Source organism: Cervus elaphus, chromosome 1 (assembly GCF_910594005.1).
Source record: "Cervus elaphus chromosome 1, mCerEla1.1, whole genome shotgun sequence".
In the NCBI taxonomy this organism is placed as follows: Eukaryota; Metazoa; Chordata; class Mammalia; order Artiodactyla; family Cervidae; genus Cervus; species Cervus elaphus.
The window spans coordinates 67,369,456-67,390,440 of NC_057815.1; the positions used below are offsets into that span (position 1 = coordinate 67,369,456).

At 38.9% G+C, this 20,985-nt stretch overlaps 2 protein-coding genes across 7 annotated transcripts in view; one reads left to right on the forward strand and one right to left on the reverse strand.

Moving 5' to 3' along the window:
* C2CD3 (C2 domain containing 3 centriole elongation regulator) overlaps positions 1–15,514 on the reverse strand; it is a 118,716-nt gene extending 103,202 nt beyond the window's left edge. For 2 of the 4 annotated variants that reach the window (XM_043906927.1, XM_043906946.1), the window contains exons 1-5: positions 15,253–15,514; positions 11,954–12,223; positions 9,646–9,803; positions 2,085–2,308; positions 1,258–1,505 (exon numbers count right to left, since the gene is read on the reverse strand). In XM_043906927.1, coding sequence (XP_043762862.1) covers positions 1,258–1,505; positions 2,085–2,308; positions 9,646–9,803; positions 11,954–12,223; positions 15,253–15,307 — 955 coding nt within the window. In that variant the 5' untranslated portion in view covers positions 15,308–15,514. Of the gene's footprint in view, positions 1–1,257; positions 1,506–2,084; positions 2,309–9,645; positions 9,804–11,953; positions 12,224–14,972; positions 15,028–15,252 lie in introns of those variants that run through there. The other 2 variants (XM_043906939.1, XM_043906934.1) reach the window with 2 other exon arrangements.
* A 231-nt stretch (positions 15,515–15,745) lies between these two features.
* The window catches only part of PPME1 (protein phosphatase methylesterase 1), a 50,381-nt gene continuing 45,141 nt past the window's right edge, over positions 15,746–20,985 (forward strand). For 2 of the 3 annotated variants that reach the window (XM_043906956.1, XM_043906960.1), the window contains exon 1: positions 15,748–16,010. In XM_043906956.1, the coding sequence (XP_043762891.1) occupies positions 15,910–16,010 (101 nt within the window). In that variant the 5' untranslated portion in view covers positions 15,748–15,909. Of the gene's footprint in view, positions 16,011–20,985 lie in introns of all 3 variants that reach the window. The other variant, XM_043906951.1, reaches the window with a different exon arrangement.

Here is a 20,985-nt window from a genome sequence, read left to right on the forward strand (position 1 = left end):
TTAATATTAACTTCTTAAAGGGGCCTTCCTTTGCCAAGATGTATAAAACAGCATTCCCTCTTTTTCCCTGCTTCATTTTTTCCCACTGCCATTATCACCATCTAACACTACATACTTACCTAGTTTATCATCTGTTCCCATCTACAATAGAAGATCCATAGGGTAAGATTTTGGGCCTTTAAAAAAAAAATAAATTGCTGTATTCCTCACACCTAGAAGAGTGTCAGACATTTGATAAGTGGTGAATAAATAACTGCTTAATGAAAGCCTGGTTCTCAAAGTCTGGTTCCCAGGTCTATACAAAATATTTTAGGTGTGAGACGACAAGTGCTGAGTATAGTGGGACAATTTTCTTTGTTAGTGCAGCCTAGGGTTGTATTAAAGTATAAAATATTATAATCAGGGTATATTTTTTAAAATAGGGGATCACAGACACTTTAGTTGAAAAATATGAACACAATGTTTTTCTTCATTTAAAAAAGTCCTTATTAATGTAAATTATGTACCCAAGCAGTTTTAATTTAAAAGACTTTTCTACTACTGTCATAGATATTCTACTTTGGAAATTTTACTTGTGAGGATGGCAACAAATTCATGTCATGCTGTTGATGTCAGAGATATATTGCTGACTATTACAGTGCAACACAAGGTACCAAAACTGCTTTTATAATACCACTCTCCAACATGAGGTAATCCGATCCAGTTGCTATTTTCTTTTAAAATTTCAGTCTAAGTTCTTACACATGTAAACTGACTCCTTTCTATTTCTGTTTGGTTGTCAGTCATATTTAACTCCCAGGCTTAAGATTAGCAGTTTTTGTACAATGAATGTTCCCAGTGAAACCAACAATTTTCAGAATATGAAACAGATTTAGTACTAGCCTCTGCACAATGGTATAAGTAAATTCTGATGAGGAGACAAAATTCTTATTCGCTTTGAATTATCTGGAAAAAAACAAGGACTAATATTTTTCTGCGATAAAGACTTTCCTTGCATACTGAGGTTCACTTTAAATGGCCTTCTCTAAACTTAAAATTATAAGCACCCAATAATTATTTAGAAGTAATTATTTAGAAGTAATTCAGTGGTTTAATAGAGCTGCCCTTCAATGGTTAGAGATTCTGGACTCTAGTAAGATTACTCACTTTTATTTGCCTATTTAGTTCAAACAGAAGTCTTGCTTCTCTTTGTATGTTGCTTAACGAGCAGAGTCCCAATAAATATAGCTTAGTCTCAGTTCACAAATATATACATACCTGAAAGAAGGTCCTTGGTAGGGGGGTTGTTTGAAGAAAGAATGCATGAGTCACTGTGACTCTTGGCAACTGTGCTAATTTGAGGCTGGAATTCAGAACTGTTGAGAAGGGACATCTGCTTCCGTGGGGCTTTGCCTTTCAGAGTCACAGACTCTAAACTCTGTCCTGAATTAAGATGGTGCTGGAGTCCACCGAAAGAGTCTTTTATTGTATCCGAGTTCTCTGCAAAGTACAAGTGATCTTTCCCCCTGTTTTAAAATAAAGGAGAACTTCAGCAGTATATTAACCATTATGGTAACATTATACTTCATCAGAGACAGAAAGTGGATCAGTGGCATATAGCAGTGTAGCTCAGACTCTGTAAATCTGTTTTCATCTCCCAAATGAAATAAATAATAGATGTTTTACCTATGGTATGGTTGTGGCTAAAGTGAGACAATGAAACAAAAAGCTCAGTGCTGAGCCTGACACAAAGCAAATGCCTGATAATTATTTAAAATCAAAATCTATCTTTCTTCCTTCATTCCCTTTCACAAAACACTGCCGTTTCCCTCTTTCCCTTCATTGCCCATCATAGCATCTCTATATGACTTAGACATACTTATTTATCTGTGTATTGGCCTCCTCACTAGATTATGAGCCATCTATAAAACAGGAACTGCCTCTTATTAATTTCTATGCCCAGCACCAGGAAACAGTGAGTACTTAATACTTATTTGGTGAAATGACTACCTTTAGTCTTTTAAGCAACCACAAATGAAAGACAAACATTATGCGTTCAGTGGGAGTTAGCTGACAGACCGATTGGTATTAGGTGTGGTAATTACCTTGGCGGGGTTGACCTACTGCTATTAGCTGCTAAATCTTTTCCATCAATTTTGGTAGTAGGGATCCTATGAAGCCTTGATGGAACCAGAAATTGAGTATTGCTTGCTTCAGAATATTCTCTGAATCCCTGCTCAGATAAAAGCACATTTTCTGTCATGTTAGTGGTAGGAAGAGGATTGTAGCTGTCATAAGTTTCTGACAAAGGCTCCAGAGCAAGTGAGACCTGAAAGAGACATGCAATGTATTAGAAGTTTTATTTTTTAGCACTGATTAATTTTTAAACTGTTTAATATAAATTAATGACCCCCATTTCTTATAGGATCAAGTTCAAATTCCTGCCTACATCAGAAGCCTCATCTCTCACTGTGCTCTCCTCCCCCATCTCCCTCTTCTAGATTTACTAATTACTTAAGAGTTTTCTAAATTTACCTTATTTTTCATTCCTTTATGCCTCTATATGCAGATTTCCTCCAGTATTATTTCCTCTATGAAAACTTTTTTGTGTCTAGGCAGAGATGTTATGGCCACTCCGTTTTCCATTTTTCTACTTACTCTGTTATCTATCCATTCATATAACCACCATTTATTGAATACTATAAGAGGCCAGAAACTGTGCTACATTCCCCACATAGAGAAGCTGATGCGATGATACAATTCTGTCAGGAAAGTATATTATCCTAATTTGAAGATTAAAAAAGAAAGCAGATGCTTAAAGGAGGGATTTGTACTTTCAGTTTATTTGTTATCCTAATTAGATTATGAATTTCTCAAAAGCATGGACTGTCTCATTCATTTTTCTGTAGACTAATCAGCATAGCACACACTTAGTGCACACATCAAGTATGCATAATAATGACTAATGGTCTGACAAATAAAAAAACAACTTGTTGCATCCTTATTGCTAGTTATTTGAGAAAAATAAGGCCCTAGTTCTATGCTGGGGAGGAGGCAGGGTGAAGAGGGAGGAACAGTAAGATGTAAAGTTTTAGTTTTCTTGAAGTTTCCTTTATCATCTCACTCCACTGAATTCCGGCAGTCTACTGAAAAACTCTCCGGTTCTCTGAAAAGCTAAACAAAGTCCAATGGGGGAGTAAAAAGTAAAACAGAGCCTAAGGCAAAACTTTAGAGAAAAAACTGAATAATGTACTCCCAAAGAAAAAAAAAGCAGTGTTCAAAGTTAGGCTACAATGACAAAGAAAGCAGAAAGAATTGTTAAAGGAGCCAAAGAGAGTCACATAATGATGAATGGCCTAAGGCAAAAATTTTCAGTTAAACATTTTAACATTTAAAAAAGATTTCAGTTAAACATTTTAAGAAGTCTCTGGGAAGTTCAATGGAGTAATTTGTGTGGAGAAATTGTCAAGGCAGAGACTCAGTAAACACACCTGGGTCTTGATGAGAACTTTGTTCATGAACCAGGTAGCACAAAGTCCTTTAAATCTATTCATCAAGATTTTCTTCAAATGACCAGAATGCAGTGGGATAAATACTTCGTGCAGTCACTGCTGTAAGAGGATCACATAAAATCCTGGCTGCCCAAATAAAATCCTGGCTGCCCAAATGTGTCAGAAAATTGTCCCCTACCATTTATCACTTGCCAAAAGACAGCCACTGTATTCTAAATACAAAGGAGACACTGAGAATAAAGATAGAGTCCCTGGCCTTAACAATGACCTACTGGCTAGTCATAGTTTTGCTTTTTCCTTAAAAAATTTGAACTAGTTACAAAACAACTCAATGGTCTCTATTACCAGTGGGGGGGGGGGGGGGGGGGGAAAGCAAGTCCAGGTACCTGCCACACCTACTTTACAATGAAAATATAGGTGCTGGTCTAACTCCTTTGTTCAATTAACAAGTATTTTTTGAGATCAATGCCAAGTTCTGTGCTACTTGCCTGGGGCAAAGAGATAATGAAACATGCAATCTGACCCACAGGATCAGAGTATCTTGTGAAAGTGAAAGGGTTAGCTGCTCAGAAGTGTCCGACTCTTTGCAACCCCATGGACTACAGCTCACCACGCTCCTCTGTCCATGGAATTCTCTAGGCAAGGATACTGGAGTGGGCTACTGTTACCTTCTCCAGGGGATCTTTCTGACTCAGGGATTGAACCTGGGTCTCCTGTATTGCAGGCAGATTCTTTATCATCTGAGCCTCCAGGGAAGCCGTCTTGTAGGGAAATTTAACAAGAAGTAATTTTAATATGAAATGATGAGTTTTAAGGATAAATATGTGTACTGGGTGCTGCAGGAACACAAAAGAGGGGTCTGGGCTTGGGGAAGAGGTGAGTAAGAAGGGCCAGAGATGGCTTCCAGGACTGAAAAATAAATACTTGGGTTTAGAACCTTAAATATGAGTGAGCAATAAAGTTGAGTGGGGACAGAGGTAAAACATTCCAGGCAGAGAAAAAAGCATGAGTCAAGTTTTGCAGGTGTAAAACAGAATACTGTTCCAGTAATTCCTACCAGTCCAAGCAATCTCCACTCCTAACCCCTCTGTTTCCGTACAGTGTACCCAATACACTCCTGTGTTCATCTCGCAGATCCTCATTTCAGTCCACAGCAGTTATGCTCTGCCCCCAATCAAAGTTCACCCTGGTACTCATTCCTTTGACAACCCCTTCACTGAGCCCTGCAGAGCTTCTACTGGGTACGAACTACCTTATCACTTTACACTTTAACTGAACATCTCTCTTAAAGTGTCCTCATTTCCCCCAAAGTTTCTCCAAAGGAAACTACTTCTTTTACTAGCTAGGATAAGGGAGGTTAACTTATTCCTTTATGGTGCCATTGCCAGATCATCATTCTACTGCCCAAATATACCACATCTTTTCTAGATTCCATGCCAACCACAAATACCTTGAATATACCACATGATTCACACATCTGTTAATGAAATATCCTTAAGAACACAAATCAGTGTTCTCTCAATGACTCAATGCTCTTTGGCACTAAGTTGCCCACAGTCATCTTCTACATTTACAACATCTATCAGTATTGGAGAGAGCAAACTAGTATATCTATTTTTCAGATTTATGCTGGTCAATATAGCATTTGTTAAGATTTAAAAATTATTTAACGGTGATTAAAAAAACCGATTTTAGGTAAAAATTTGAATTTCTGGCTTCTCTTGAAAAATCAGAAGTTCCAACAATCCTGGGTCCCCATTCCAATGTGGCAAAAATTAGCTGGAGTAGATTTCCCAGGCAAGAATACTGGAGTGGGTTGCCAGTTCCTTCTCCAGGGGATCTTCCTGACCCTGGCATAGAACCAGTGTCTCCTGCATTGGCAGGTGGATTCTTTACTGCTGAGTCAACAAGGAAGGCCAAAACTATGTTCAGATGCAAGTGACCACCACCATATTTAAGGCAAGTGTCTTCTAATTTCACGGCTATAATCACCATCCGCAGTAATTTTGGATCCCAAGAAATAGTCTGTCACTGTTTCCATTGTTTCCCCATCTATTTACCGTGAAGTGATGGGACCGGATGCCATGATCTTAGTTTTTTCAATGCTGAGTTTTAAGTCAGCCTTTTCACTCTCCTCTTTCACCTTCATCAAGAGGCTCTTTAATTCCTCTTTGCTTTCTGCCATTAGGGTGGTGTTATCTGCCTATCTAAGGTTATTGATATTTCTCCCAGCAACCTTGATTCCAGCTTGCGCTTCATCCAGCCCAGCATTTTGCATGATACACTCTGCATATAAGTTAAATAAGCAGGGTGACAATATACAGCCTTGATGTATTCCTTTCCCAATTTAGAACCAGTCCATTGTTCCATGTTCAGTTCTAATTGTTGCTTCTTGACCCACATACAGGTTTTGCAGGAGGCAGGTAAGGTGGTCTGGTATTCCCATCTCTTTAAGAATCTTCCACAGTTTGTTGAGATCTACATAGTCAAAGGCTTTACAGCAGCTAATGAAGCAGAAGTAGATTTTTTTCTGGAATTTTCTAGCTTTTTTTTTGTGATGTTGGCAATTTGATCTCTGGTTCCTCTGCCTTTTCTAAATCCAGCTTGTACATCTGGAAGTTCTAAGTTCACATACTATTGAAGCCTAGCTTGAAGGATTTTGAGCATTACTTTGCTAGTGTGTGAAATGAGTACAACTGTACGTTTGAACATTCTTTGAAATTGCCTTTGGGACTGGAATGAAAACTGACCTTTTCCAGATAATTAACCTTGCTCAATTATCCTCTTTTATTTTCAGTATCTTTCTTCACTTGCTTTTCTCTTGGTCTACAAATCAGGTCTCTTACTCTCTACAAAGGGTCAGCAAACTCATTCTGTAAAGGGGCGGAGGGTAAATATTTTCAGCTGGATTGAACAATCTTTTTTAAAATGACCCTTTAAAAATATAAGAAAGCTTTCAGTTAGAAAGCCAGATTCAGATCACTAGGCAGTGTGCCAATTCCTCTTCTAAAGTATCAACAAATTTCTCAATTCTACCACCCACTATCAATCTTTTCCTCTACAATTCAAGTAAATTTTACATGTGACTCTCATATGCCTGGGCACCATGTTAAGTGCTTCCACATTGTTTTTCATATTACTTAATCCCTGCAACAAGGCTATAAGGTAAAAGTTAACTATCTTCATTTTACAAAATAAGATACTGAAACTCAGAGAGTACAAATGAACACCAACCAATTTTTCCATGTCCAAGTCTGGTGCTATATCCATTAGGTTACACTATCTCTCTCTAGAGAGTAGAAGTCTGTGTTATTTCTACTTCTTCACTGTAATTACTATGCATTTACTTATTCCATAATCTTTCAAAATCTGACCTCTGTCTCTAAGACTCTATAAAAACAATTCTCCAACAAGTCCAATGATATTTAAATAAAAAAAATATAGTATTATTTTATCAGCTGACATTCAAATAAGGGGAAAAAAATGATCCAACACCTTAGAAAACAGTCCAGCAGGTCCTCAAAGTTTAAACAGCTACCACATGATCACAATTCTACACCAAGGTATATACAAAGGAACTGAAAGCATCTGTTCACAAAAAAAACCTGTATGCAAATGTTCATAGCAGCATTACTCATAAAAGTCAGAAAGTTGAAACAATCCAAATGTCTGTCAACTGAAGAATGGATAAATAACATGTGATATATCCATACAATAGAATATTATTTAGCTACAATAAGGAATAAAGTACTGGTTCATGCTACAACATGGATGAACCTTTAAAACATTATATTAAGTGAAAGAAGTCAGATACAAAAGGCTACATATTACATCATTTATACTAAATACTCAGAACAGGTAACTTATGGAGACAAAGTAAATCAGTGGTTGCCAGGAGCTGGAGAAAGTAAAAAGGGGAATGACTACTAAGGGGTATATTGTTTCTTTTTGGGGTGATAAAAATGTTCTGGAATTAGATAATCATGATGGTTGCACATTCTTATGAATATACTAAAAATTACAGAATTATATACTTTAAAAGGGTGAATTCTATAGCATGTGAATTATATCTAATTTAAATAGGAAAAGAGGACTTCCCTGGTGGTCCAGTGCTTGTGAGTCTACCTGCCAATGCAGGAAACACGGGTTAGATCTCTGGTCTAGGAAGATTCTACACGCCCTAGGGCAACTGGATCTGTGCACCACAACTACCAAGCCAGTGGTCTAGAGCCCCTGACCCACAACCACTGAGCTCAACTGCTGCAACTACTGAAGTCCATGTACCAAAAGCCCACTTCAACAAGAGAAATTCTCTTCAACAAGAGAAGCCACCACATCATGAGAAGCGTGTGTACCACAACTAGAGAATAGCCCCAGCTCGCTGCAAATAGAGAAAGCCTGTGTGCAGTAATGAAGACCCAGCACACTCAAAAATAAATGAATAAATTTTTTAAAAAATAGGAAAAGAACCCACCTAGAATTCTGTATTTCAATTGTGTTATTTTCCCTTGTTTTTTTCTCCCTAGTCACTGATCATATGCATATATGTGAGTACACTTTCAATTCTGTTATCAATCCAAAATAATTTTTCCATGTTGCTACACAATCCTAACAATATAATTTTATCTATTATGGAAACAAAATATTCCACTGATAGACTTTGGTCTTAATATTGTCTAATGAAATTGTTTGAATATTTTCAATATTAGAAGTGCATTTCCATAACCAGTCCTAAGCATATTACTTTCCTCTATTTTTATGGTATTTCCTTAATACAAGTCCCCAGCAGTAGAATTATTAACGTAAATGATATATGATCATTTTTATGGCTCTTGAAACACAATGCCAAACTGTTTTTGCTGGTCTGATGCAATATTGTACCATATGAGAAAAGCAGGAGTAATCCAGTCTCATTTTACCACAAAGTTACCACTATAAGGTGTCACTATCTTTAAATAATATTATAAATAAAAATATGATAAAGAGTATAGAAAGTGCCAAGTTTTCATTTGCGTGCATGCACAATCAGTTTCTTCAGTCGTGTCTAACTCTGTGATCCTACAAACTGTAGTCCGCCAGGCTCCTCTGTCCATGGGATTCTCCAGGGGATCTGGAGGAGGATTCCCTCCCTCCAGGCGAATCTTTCTGACCCAGGGATCAAACCTGAGTCTTCTGAGGCTCCTTCACTGTAGGCAGATTCTTCACCACTGAGCCAGCAGGGAAGCCCAAGTTCTTTCACTTCGTTAAATCTATTTCTGGACTTCATTCTCTTCCTTTGACACAATTATGTGCTTATGGTTTTATAACAAATTCTTACATCTGGTAATGTTATATGTTCTTTCTTCATCTTTTTTGAACTGCTTTCTTAAATATTTGCTTAAATTTCTATACATATTTTAGAATATATTTGACAAAGTATTAAACTCACCACATTTCTCAAGGATTTCTCCAGGAAGAACTCCCAGAGTCTCCCTCAGAAAGGGACCCTTCTATGTTCTTTCCCACTATCTAGTACATATATTTACTATGTATGTATCACATTGTGTTCTATTTGTTACTCTTTTCTATTTCATCCCACCTGACTGTGGAAAACTAATTGAAAGGAGATCTCTTATCTCTGTATCCTAAATTAATGGCACATAACAGACTAAAAAAAATGTAGGCTGAATGAATGAATGAACATCAAAGATACCACTTAAATGAGTCAAACAAGCTATTACTGCTTGGCACTACCTTAGGAGCTGTGGGGAAAAACAAAGAAAGAAGAAAATACTGTCCTGTCTCTCAAGGAATCTATAAACTAAAAGGAAAGGAAATTAAAAGGAAACTACAGATACATGATTTTGGAGACTATGTAAGATTATAACTGAACAATGATTATGTAATTCATGTTATAAAAGTAACAGAGAGCACAGAGAAGAATGAGTGCAGAAGGAGCTGTGAAGGATTCTTGGAACTTGAGATGGGCAGTAGAGAACTAAGAGGATATGGATAAGTGGGAAATAAGTACAAAACAGTCATTGGGTAAGAACAAAGGCATGGAGTGGGTATTTGCGGGGTACTTGGGAGTCATGTACCTTCCCATTCTACAAACAGACTCAAATATTTGTGCCCCTAAAGTTCTACTCTATGTAGCAGAGAATTATATATTTACCTGGAGTTCTCCAAGTTTCTTAGATGTTGGTGAAACAATGGTAAAAAATCCATCGATGTGATGGGTTGGAGAAAGCTGGGCTAGTCCACTGATCTGAACTCTACCAACTGGAAGATGTTCAAGTTTGGTGATTACTTCCAGCACCAGCACAGCCATATCTAACCAGAAACAATTACAACATCAGCAGACAGATTTCATTTATTTATTTATTTTTTTTGGAAGTGGGCAGAGGAGTACACATTACTAAATGTTTTTACTTAAAAAAAAAAAAATCACTTTATTTTCAAATAAACTATATATTACCATATCAATCAGGGGGTGGGAAAGAGTGAAGCCAAGATCAAAAAAACAAAGTTTTAGAGAAAAGCAATGATAAATATCTCAAATGGAGGGAAAATATTACACAGAAATAGCTAGCATATCAACTATTTGATAAGGAAAATACCTTTAAGAGTATTTTTTTTTAACATATTTGGCAAGGATTCAGGCTTTAGTTTTGACATAAAAAAGTAACAATTCTCAGTTTTTAAATTCTCACCATATCTAGTTTTGAACTGGACAAAGGGCTTCTCTTATATAGATGCAGCAGCTGGTCCCTGCTTCTCAGGAGTATTTTATTACTTATTCCTCAATAATATCTGGAGGACTGAAATGCTGAGAGCACTTAGAACCAAAAGGAATGGAAATAAACTCCTTAATTGGATTCTTCAATTGGTTGCTTTGACTTAACACCTTCATGGTCCCAATTTATACAATGCATGCATATGCAATTTGAGATTATTTCAGAACAGTGTAACTTCTGAATATTTTCTTACCAAAGTTAAGAAAATGATTTATTTTCACCATCTGTTGAATGCTGTAGTGAAAAGAGCACTGGATTTACAATTAGAAGAACTGTGATTGTGTTGTGGCTCTGATATTCATAGTCTATTTCTGTGAAAGCCACAGCTGTCTATAAAATAGGCATCATAATACCTATATCATGGCTGTGAGGAATGGTAGTATTGTAAATAAAACACATAGCACAGAATCCTTTTATATGGCAGTTGCTTAATGGCTATTATATGACTTTAGGCAAATTACTTAACATATCACAGTCCCTGACTTATCTAATCATGTAAGTTACCAGGAAATTCTATGAACTAATAGGTGTAAAAGTGCTCTGTAGAGTATAAAATAATCTGCATGTATAGAATACGAGAAATGTATCAACATTTGTTGCTTATTTACTAACATCCAGGCTCACCTATGTCTCATTAATTTTCTTAATCAAATATTTATGGGTATCTTTTAAAAGCTCTTATCACTTTCTACCTAATATCATAACTAAACTTCTCTGTTAATTTAGTTAGAATTAGATACCATTTGGATTAAATCTTTTGATTCATTTTTATAATCTCCACAGCACCTAAGCACAATGTCTGATGCATGCTAAGTATTTTATTTTTTTTATTCAAAAAAACATATTTTTTGAATAACTGAGTTTTTTTCTTTATATTTTGATGTCTTCAAAATTTTCTTCTGGAAAGAATGTAAACTTAAGCACAAGTTAATCTTTAATTCACCTCTGGCTCTCCTGTATTCTTAGCCCAACAATACTTACATGATAAATGCTTTTTACTGACTTGAATTGACTTGATAAGTCCATCATCTAAAATGTATATATGAAAGCTTGACTTGAATAGAGAAATAACACAGTATATTCAGAATGCCTTCCTTGAACAGAAATGAAATTTTGGCTCTTGGTTCCCAGTAGAGGGATCCTCCCTTCTCTGAAAACCTGTACTACTAACTCACTAAAACACTCAATTGGTACTTAGCATGTATTATCTTGTATTACTAGTAAATTTTTATTACTAAATTTTATATCCTTACTATTAGTAAATTTTTCCCTTGAGTATAGTGGAAGTTCCAGAGTAGAGATTATAGTTATTACCTAAAGAAGTACAATGTAGTGACAAGTGAATGAGTCTTGGTGTCAGAGAGAAGTGGGTTCAAATTCTAGTTTTGCCATATATCAACTATAGAACCTTATATAGAGTATTCATTTCATCTCTCTGAACTTCAGTCTCATTGTCTATAAAACAGAGAAAATATCTATCTTTCAGGGTTATTAAAGATTAGAAATAATATCTATCAACTGGTAGCACATAGTATACTCTAAATGATGATGGCAATTATAACGTCTCTGAATCCTCAATAACTAACAGTGCCACCGCTACTAGGAACATAATAATACCTACTGTTAATGACATAGCTACATGCGTCTTACTACGCAAGCAGATGAAATGACAAGACAAAAACATACCTGTTAGATAAGAGGTAAACTGCTTTGGACCACAGCGAATAGCATAACGTGTAGTTGTTCTCACAGCTTTTGGTTCAGTCTGCAATGCATCTCTGGGACAAAAGAGGGTTCCTTCTGATGTTTCTCCCCACCATCTCACCCGGACAAGCACACAAGCAGGAGGCTTTGCAATCTTCCATATGACTTTATTAACAGAAAGTTTCAGAAAGCAGCGTAGCTGGCCTTCAACCAAGGGCGGCAAGCTTGTAGATGGAGAAATATCACTTAAACCTGTGGAGGAATCCAAGAATACAAAGTCAAAATTTAGTCTAAATATAGAAAACAAATCATCTTCTTTTTGAATGAAAAACACATAAAAATATTTTAATCTCTACAGAGAGAAGGCTACTTCTATTTATCCTAATATATGAGAAGTAACTAGCAAACCAGACCACAGAATAACCTATCTGGTCACCTAAGCCACCCTGAAAACTAGTTAGTGTTCAGGATTGGATTCAGGTTACTGTGAGGAAAGAACACACCAATTTAAGACATAGTAGTATAAACGATTCTTTAACTGAAAGATACTAAATGAAAACAACAATGATACAGTTCAGTTCAGTTCAGTCGCTCAGTCGTGTCCGATTCTTTGCGACCCCATGAATCGCAGCATGCCAGGCCTCCCTGTCCATCACCAACTCCTGGAGTTTACTCAAACTCATGTCCATTGAGTCGGTGATGCCATCCAGCCATCTCATCCTCTGTCGTCCCCTTCTCCTCCTGCCCCTAACCCCTCCCAGCATCAGGGTCTTTTCCAATGAGTCAACTCTTCGCATGAAGTGGCCAAAGTATTGGAGTTTCAGCTTCAGCATCAGTCCTTCCAATGAACACCCAGGACTGATCTCCTTTAGGATGGACTGGCTGGATCTCCTTGCAGTCCAAGGGATTCTCAAGAGTCTTCTCCAACACCACAGTTCAAAAGCATCAATTTTTTGGTGCTCAGCTTTCTTCACAGTCCAACTCTCACATCCATACATGACCACTGGAAAAACCATAGCCTTGACGAGACAGACCTTTGTTGGCAAAGTAATGTCTCTGCTTTTTAATATGCTATCTAGGTTGGTCATAACTTTCCTTCCAAGGAGTAAGCGTCTTTTAATTTCATGGCTGCAATCACCATCTGCAGTGATTTTGGAGCCCCCCCAAAATAAAGTCTGACACTGTTTCCCCATCTATTTCCCATGAAGTGATGGGACCAGATACCATGAACGATACAATATATAGATTTTAAAATACCTCTGAAGTGAGATTAAAATTTTTCTTCCAAGTACTGCTATTCTGATTATGGCAATGTCCAGTTTTAAAGATGCTATTTTTACCTAATTCTCATACTTTAAAACTGTCACTAAATATAAACAGCATCAACTCCTGTCAATTAACAAATGAAATGCACACCATACAACTCAGTGCTTCCATAAAGACCACCTTAAACTGTGTCTTTTCTTCCTGCCAATATCATATAATCAATGAGGACACAAAGTATCACCTTTAGATTCTGCCACTATTCTTTAGCATAGTGCTATGTTCATAATATTTATGGCTTTTAGACGGATAATAACATGTAAAGAAGGCAATTAACCCTGACTTTCTATAAAGCTTTCCTTTAATGACCCTGATTGTCTTCCCCTTCACAGTATCTTTTAACCATGACTTACAGGAAGTTTAAGAACTTATTCCAATATTACACACACCTTTCTATTCTTCTCACTTTTCCTTTGGAGAGTGGTCATGCCTCAAGAAGAAAATACACTGAAGTCTATCAGATCAGAAATTTATATAACTAATACTTTGGATTTCCGAGAGAACACCTCTTCCGCTTTCTTGACTGAAGACCCACCATAATATTTATGAATAAGTAGTTTCAATACAAAAATTATACACAGGCGTGTGCACGACTATTACTGTATATGCACATGGTATAATGAGAAGGACATTAGCATGTTATTTCAATTTTGATTTTCCTCCTATCAACCAAATATTCTTGACTGGTTTGAGGTAGGTAGCACAGCACTGAACACTTTCACACTTCTGTTTCATATCTTGCATCATTCCTGGAAGGAAATACATTGCCTCAAAACTGCCTTAGTTATCTTTAAACAACAGATAAGATTCATTTCTAGACTGCAGCTTTAGTCCTCAACCCAGGGGCCTAATGCACTATCACTATTCCAAATACCTCTTTGCCTATAACGTAAAAAGGCAGAGTCACCCAGTTTTTGTTTCAAGGCAGCTCTGCAGAGATTCAATTTTGTTTCCTGATCTGCCCTGGGTTCCCAGGGTGACTGTTCTTGCTGAAGCTAACATTCCCCTGGTCTCCTGGTGAGCTTGCATCTTCTGAAGTGGACTAAACTGATAAAGTCCTCCTGTTAAACATTTTCACCATCTCAAATCCTTCAGAGATCTTCATACCCTCACCCCCTACCACACTGTCAATCCCCAGTCTTTATTTCTCTCTCCTCCATAACTGGTTTTTCTCTACTCCCATCTGTGGCCCTTCATGATTCATAATTGCCTCACACCTCAGTCATTCAACTAACATTTATCGAGTCCTGTTGTGTGCTAGTTTTGGGGGATTCAGTAAGGCCTAAAACGTGATCCTTGCCTACTAGGATTACCGACATACTCTCCAACTTGTTTTTCTTCCAGTCCCATAGGGACCTGCAAAGTTCTACGTCCCCTTTTCCTGCCCCCACACGTTTATGAAAAACATTCCTAAGTCACGGGGATTTAAGATACAGCACGGTGACTATAACGGTAGTGTACTGTATATTTGAAGGTTGCTAAAGAGTAGATCTTAAACGTTCTCTTCAAAAGAAAAAAAAATTGTAACTATGTATGGTAACGGATGCTAACGAGACAACTGGCAATCATTTCGAAATATATACAAATATCCAATCCAAATGTACATCTGAAACTAACATAATGTTATATGTTAATTATACCTCAATTTTTAAAAAGTAAAAACCAAAACAAAACCTACACTTTTTTTCGTTCTCTTCCTTTGCAAGCCTTCCCCTCATTCAAGTCATCCACCCACTTTGCCCCCTAGTCCAGCCCCTATACCGTTTCCATTCGCGGGAGGGTCAAATGCTCTCTTTTAAGCTTCCGATGCCCCGGTTTATTTTCCCTCCGCAATCCTCTTCCCGGCTCTTTTAACACGCGGCTGTGGGAGGTCTTCCTAGAATGCCTAGAGCCCCTCTCCACAAACTCCGCCCAATCGCCCAACTACGCTTTCTTCCACCTTTGGTCGCTCAGATTACCTCTCTTCTTGCGGCTACGGCCTCCCCCAGGCCCCTGAGCTTTCCGTTGCTTCATGACGATGCCGAGCTTTTCACCAACTCAACTACGGCTCCAGCACCTAAGCTGTAGCCTCCCGCCATCCCTTCCCAAGGCGCTAGCGTTCCCCGGCAACCGGCGCCGCTGGGCAGCCTGGGAGGCAGGAAGAAGTGGTTCTTTCTTTAACAGTCTCTGGGAAGCGACGAGAAAAGAAGGCGCCAAGACTCTTTCCCACCAGTAGACTACAACACCCAGGATGCTTTGCTACGCTACCTCTGCAGGGTTGAACGCGGTTGCCTCCAACTGCGCAAGCGCAGGATGCCGTCTTTGCGGACTCCATTTCCCAGGGTACATAGGAGCGCTTCTCTTTCCGGCGAAGGTCGTGGAGTTCTCTCGTAGGGGTCTGAAGGGTCAGAGACTCCGTTACCCAGCTCCCTTTGTAGAGTGTTCCTGCGCACTTCCGGTGGAAGTGCTGGGGCGAGGGGGTGGAGTTTACAGAGCCGGTGGGCGGTGCTGCCGGTAGCTGGGTGCTGTCTAAAGGCTACAGGGCGTCGCTAGGGGAGCGAGCTGTGACCGGTTGGGCCGCACTTAGCGTGGGACGAAGCTTCGGCTACTGTTCGACTACCTGCGGCCTGCCCTTCATGTCGGCCCTCGAGAAGAGTATGCATCTTGGGCGCTTGCCCTCTCGCCCTCCACTACCCGGCAGCGGGGGCAGTCAGAGCGGAGCCAAGATGCGAATGGGGTACGTGACCCGTACCCCTTCTCCCTAGAGGCCCGGCCCCGACCGTTGGAGAATGGTGGCTCTCGGCCTTTAGAGTGGCATGGCAAGGCAGGCTAAGGATTGAGAGAATGTTGGCGGCGGCCTGGAGACGTTTACATGAAGAAGAAGGCAGACCTGGGAACTAGGGGAGGCGCCAAGTCACTGGAAATTAAAGGGCAAATAGTATTGGAGGGAGACGGGAATGAGGCAGAGATTGAGGAAGCTGAGAAGATAGTTTAAGAGATGTATGAGGCACCTCAGAAGAACGGGTGGAGGTTTGAGAAAAGGAAAAAGAGTTGTGACAAACGTGGAGGGAAATCATTCAGGGATGCTTGAGGGAAATGGGAAATGACTAAGTGAAAAGTTGAGGGAAATTAGGAGAAGAACTAGGGAAAGATTTGGGAGGAGTAAATCCTTATCTAGTTTCTGTGAGAACTAGATAATAGAAAGAAGCTGGGGGAAACAGGGGACGCCTGAGGCAAGGTTGGAGAAGGAAAGAGAACTAGGGAGCAGAAGGTTCTGGAGAGAGTTTCTAAAGGTGAAGAGGCATATTCAGGGAGTGAGCAAATGACTTAGAGATTAGATCTCTTAAGGGGTGCTGAGAAAGTGTGGGGAATAGGCTTAAGGAAAGATGGAGAACATAGCCAGGAAGACTGTTAGGGGTGACAGGAATGTGCTGAGAAGTAAGGGTAGGGAGTAAGGGGAGGAGTGATGAGAGAGAGCACGCAGGGGTTTAGAGAGTGACTGTGGGCTCCAGAGATTGAGAAATGAGTAGGAATAGGGTTTAACTAATGGCTTACTGCAGAGAGAAGGTCTGGAAAGGTTAAAGAGGAAGATTTGGGCAATTGATTTTTGCAGGGCAAGTAGGTCTGGTGGAAGTTATGTACTGGTCTGATAAAACTCAGTGAAGTATTGAGAGTAGCAGCTTAAAATGTTTTGAGGGAAACCACCATTTACTGGAATGGGAGGAGCTGTGTTGGCTTTTGGAATTTTAGGTTGTTGAATGAACTGGGCCAGGTTGGGGGATCTAAGATGTAGGAGAGAGAGTGTAATGAGTTGAACCTGGGAGAGGTAATTGCTCAAAAATAGGTAATTGATCAGGTAGTCGGTTTTGAGGTGTGTTTGTAGTATCAGACAGGATTCTGGAGACTAGTGACTGTAAGGGATAGAAAAAATATTTAGGTATGTGGTAATCAAGAGTGTGTATTTGGAATTCTAGAGATGGATTGATAGATATTCTTGGAATAAGGACTAGAGAAGAAAAATCTTAGGTTCTGAAGAAGTAACATGTACAAAAGCTTACCAAAAAGGAGACGAAGATAGGAGATACAGTGCTGTGAAAACAGGTCCTAGGAATGGAGAGAAAGGAGAATCCTATAAATTAAAACAGGAGGGTAGAGGGGTAGTGAGAATGATTGGAAAAACTGGGGAAGGAAACAAAGACTTAAGTGGAGACCTGACCATGGGACAGAGTAGAAAAATGAGAAAACCTTGACAGATGAAGGTAGAAGGTAGGTCAGTGAATGCACACAGTACAAAGAGGTGGCAGAAGGCTGCATGTAAGGTAAAATGAAGATTGTTTTGACTTTGGAAGACTAAGGTAGGACTGTAACATGATCATGGAGGATCTGGAAGCTGATCTGTAGTAGATTATTTGGGGGAAATTAACCTGGACTATAAAATTAGTGTAGCATTTATTGTTGATATGTATCTTAGTTGCTGCCTTTTTCAATCTAAACTTTGGTCTTTCAGTATTCCAGTGCTCTTCTGTGAAAATACATAAAAATACTAGCTTTTTAATAACCATATGTGCTTCAGATAAGTTTAGAGCTTAGCTTCTCACGTTGGCAAAACAAGTTCTCTGAAGATGAAGAACCGAAGAAAAATGCTAAGAGAAAGTAAAATCTACTGATTAGTGCCCACTTCAGCAGCACATGTACTAAAATCTACTGATTAGCTTAATTGTTAGTAACTTAGCCTCTTTAACGGAGAAGGCAATGGCACCCCACTCCAGTACTCTTGCCTGGAAAATCCCATGGACGGAGGAGCATGGTGGGCTGCAGTCCATGGGGTCATGAAGAGTCGGACATGACTGAACAACTTCACTTTGACTTTTCACTTTCATGCATTGGAAAAGGAAATGGCAACCCACTCTAGTACTCTTGCCTGGAGAATCCCAGGGACAGAGGAGCCTGGTGGGCTGCTGTCTATGGGGTCGCACAGAGTCCCCATGACTGAAGCGACTTAGCAGCAGCAGTAACCTCTTTAAGGGCTTCCCTTGTAGTTCAGCTGGTAAAGAATCTACCTGCAATGTGGGAGACCTGGGTTTGATCCCTGGGTTGGGAAGATCCCCTGGAGAACAGAAAGGCTACCCACTGCGGTATTCTGGCCTGGGGAATTACATGGACCAGTCCATGGGGTTGCAAAGAGTCGAACATGACTGAGTGACTTTCACTTTAACCTCTTTAAATAGATGCTTTGATCCTCTTAATTTAGGTTAACTGCTTATTCTGGAAAATAAAGTTCTTTAGAAAGATGCTTTTTTATAGTACTGTGAAAAGAAGAGCATATATTGGTGAATTTTATGTGTTCCTCAAGGGGCTTATTTTCCTGAATTTTTACTTCCTTATTGGAACATAGGCATGCCTCATGTAACCCTAAGGTTAGTGATAATATAGACTCTCCTTCCCTAGAGTCATCAAACTGGAAGAGAGATTTGAAATGGTTTTACTGCTTCATCAAATGGTTGAGGGAACTGAGCCTTGGAGAATTCTGTATTCTGTTAGGTAAACTAGGAAGCAGGGAGTAGTATATTCTCTTAATAAATGAGAAAACTGAAATGCAAATCTTCCTCATACTTATGCTTCCTAGAAGCTTGGCAGTAGGGCCACTAAGGACTTGGATCTCTGGACTCTGAGACCCATTGTGTTTTTTGGGTTTATAATTATTGTTGGCAATAGTTAATTTGAGTTATGTATCTTATTCCTTTGCAAATACCCTGGAATTCAGTCTTCCTTTTTTTAAAGTCGGTCCTAGTTTATAAAGTCTCACTTCCGCCAGTTTTGAATCATCCTGCATTTCTAACTTCTTCTCACTTGCTTTTTTTAATCTTCCCATCTTTTCCACTCCCCAGCCTTTCTCTTACTCTCAGGTTGGAACTGTTCCTTTGACAGTATCTTATATGACTTACTCTTTTAACTATTTTCCATAATCTCTTGCCTTCAGTTTCAGTAAACCTTGTTTAGCTGTGTTTGCATATTCAGGGTGGTTTTGAGATTTTGGTTTTTCTTGAGTGTCCATAATTTATTTTTTTCCAATTGAATTTAGTAATTCCAAAGTATTACTGGATAAAGCTATAATAGCAATTACTTTTTTCTTTTTGTTAGTACTGTGTGCCAGGCATTGTGGCAGTAGCTTTATGTATGTTATTTCTTGGGTAAAGCCTGAAATCCTGGTTTTATTGTTCCCTGATAGATGCCACTAGATGATGCTCAGAACAGTGGTTTTGAACTTTTTAAAGCTTTTGGAACTACTCTGACTTTAGAGCCCTGCTTGCAACTGGTATTAGTCTGTTAGGTTACCATAAAAAAAATACCATATTTTTTTTCTCAGAGTTCTGAAGACTAAGAAGTCAAAGATCAAGGCACCAGCAGATTCCGTGTATGGTGAGGACTGCTTCTTGGTCATAGATGGCAGTCTTCTCACTGTGTCCTTACCTGTGGGAAGGGGAAAGGAAGCTCTATAAGGTCTCTTTTATAAGGTTACTAATCACTTTTATGAGAGCTACACCCTCATGACTTTATCACCTCCAAAAGGCTCCACCTTTGAAAGTAACATTGGAAGTTAGGATTTAACGTGAATTTTGGGGGCACAAACATTTAATCTATTTCATGTGGTGTGCTTAAGGGTGTTTTGAAAGTCACTATTTTAGTACATTCCATTACGATTAGAGAGACTGTAAGTCATTTTTCAGTATGGTTTTGGATCATCAATAGTAAGTACTTTGTTTCTACAATTATCTCTTATAGTTTTATAGTGCTTTAAATGACACATATATATTAGTCCCTTTTTTATATTATTCCATGAGGTAAGTTGGGGCGAAGGTTATTATTTTCTTTTATTGAGAAAATTCAAATGTTCATTAACTTGCCTAATATCACAGATATTAAGTGGCAGAAACAAGACTTCAGAAACCCAGATTTATATTGGATTTTTGTTACTATTGTTGTTCTTACTTGTTGTTCAGTCACTAAGTTGTGTCTGACTCTTTATGACCCCATGGACTGCAGCGCCCCAGGCTCCTCTGTCCTTCACTTTCTCCCGGAGCTTGCTCAAACTTATGTCCATTGAGTCAGTAATGCCATCTAGCGATATCATCCTCTGCAACCCACTTCTCCTCCTGCCTTCAATCTTTCCCAGCAGCAGGGTCTTTTCCAGTGAGTTGGCTCGTCACATCAGGTGGCCAAGGTATTGGAGCTTTAGCATCAGTCCTTCCAATGAATACTCAGGGTTGATTTCCTTTAGGATTGACTAGTTTGATCTCCTTGCTGTCCAAGGGATTCTCAAGAGTCTTCTTCAGCACCACAGTTCAAAAGCATCCATTCTTTGGTGCTCAGCCTTTTTTATGGTCCAACTCTCACATCCATACATGACTATGACTACTGGAAAAACCACAGTTGTGACTATACAGACCTTTGTAGGCAAAGTGATGTCTCTCCTTTTTAATACACTGTTTAGGTTCGTCATTACTTTCTTTCCAAGGAGCAGTTGTCTTTTAATTTCATGGCTGCAGTGAAATCACCGTCCACAGTGATTCTGGAACCCAGTTCTCATTATACCTTGGTGCAAAAGAGATGGTTGTTTGAAGTGATAATGATCTGAGTTTGAAGGCTAGCTTGAGTATTTACTTTAGTTAAGTCATTTATCCTCTCATAGTCTGTTTCTTAACTCTAAAACT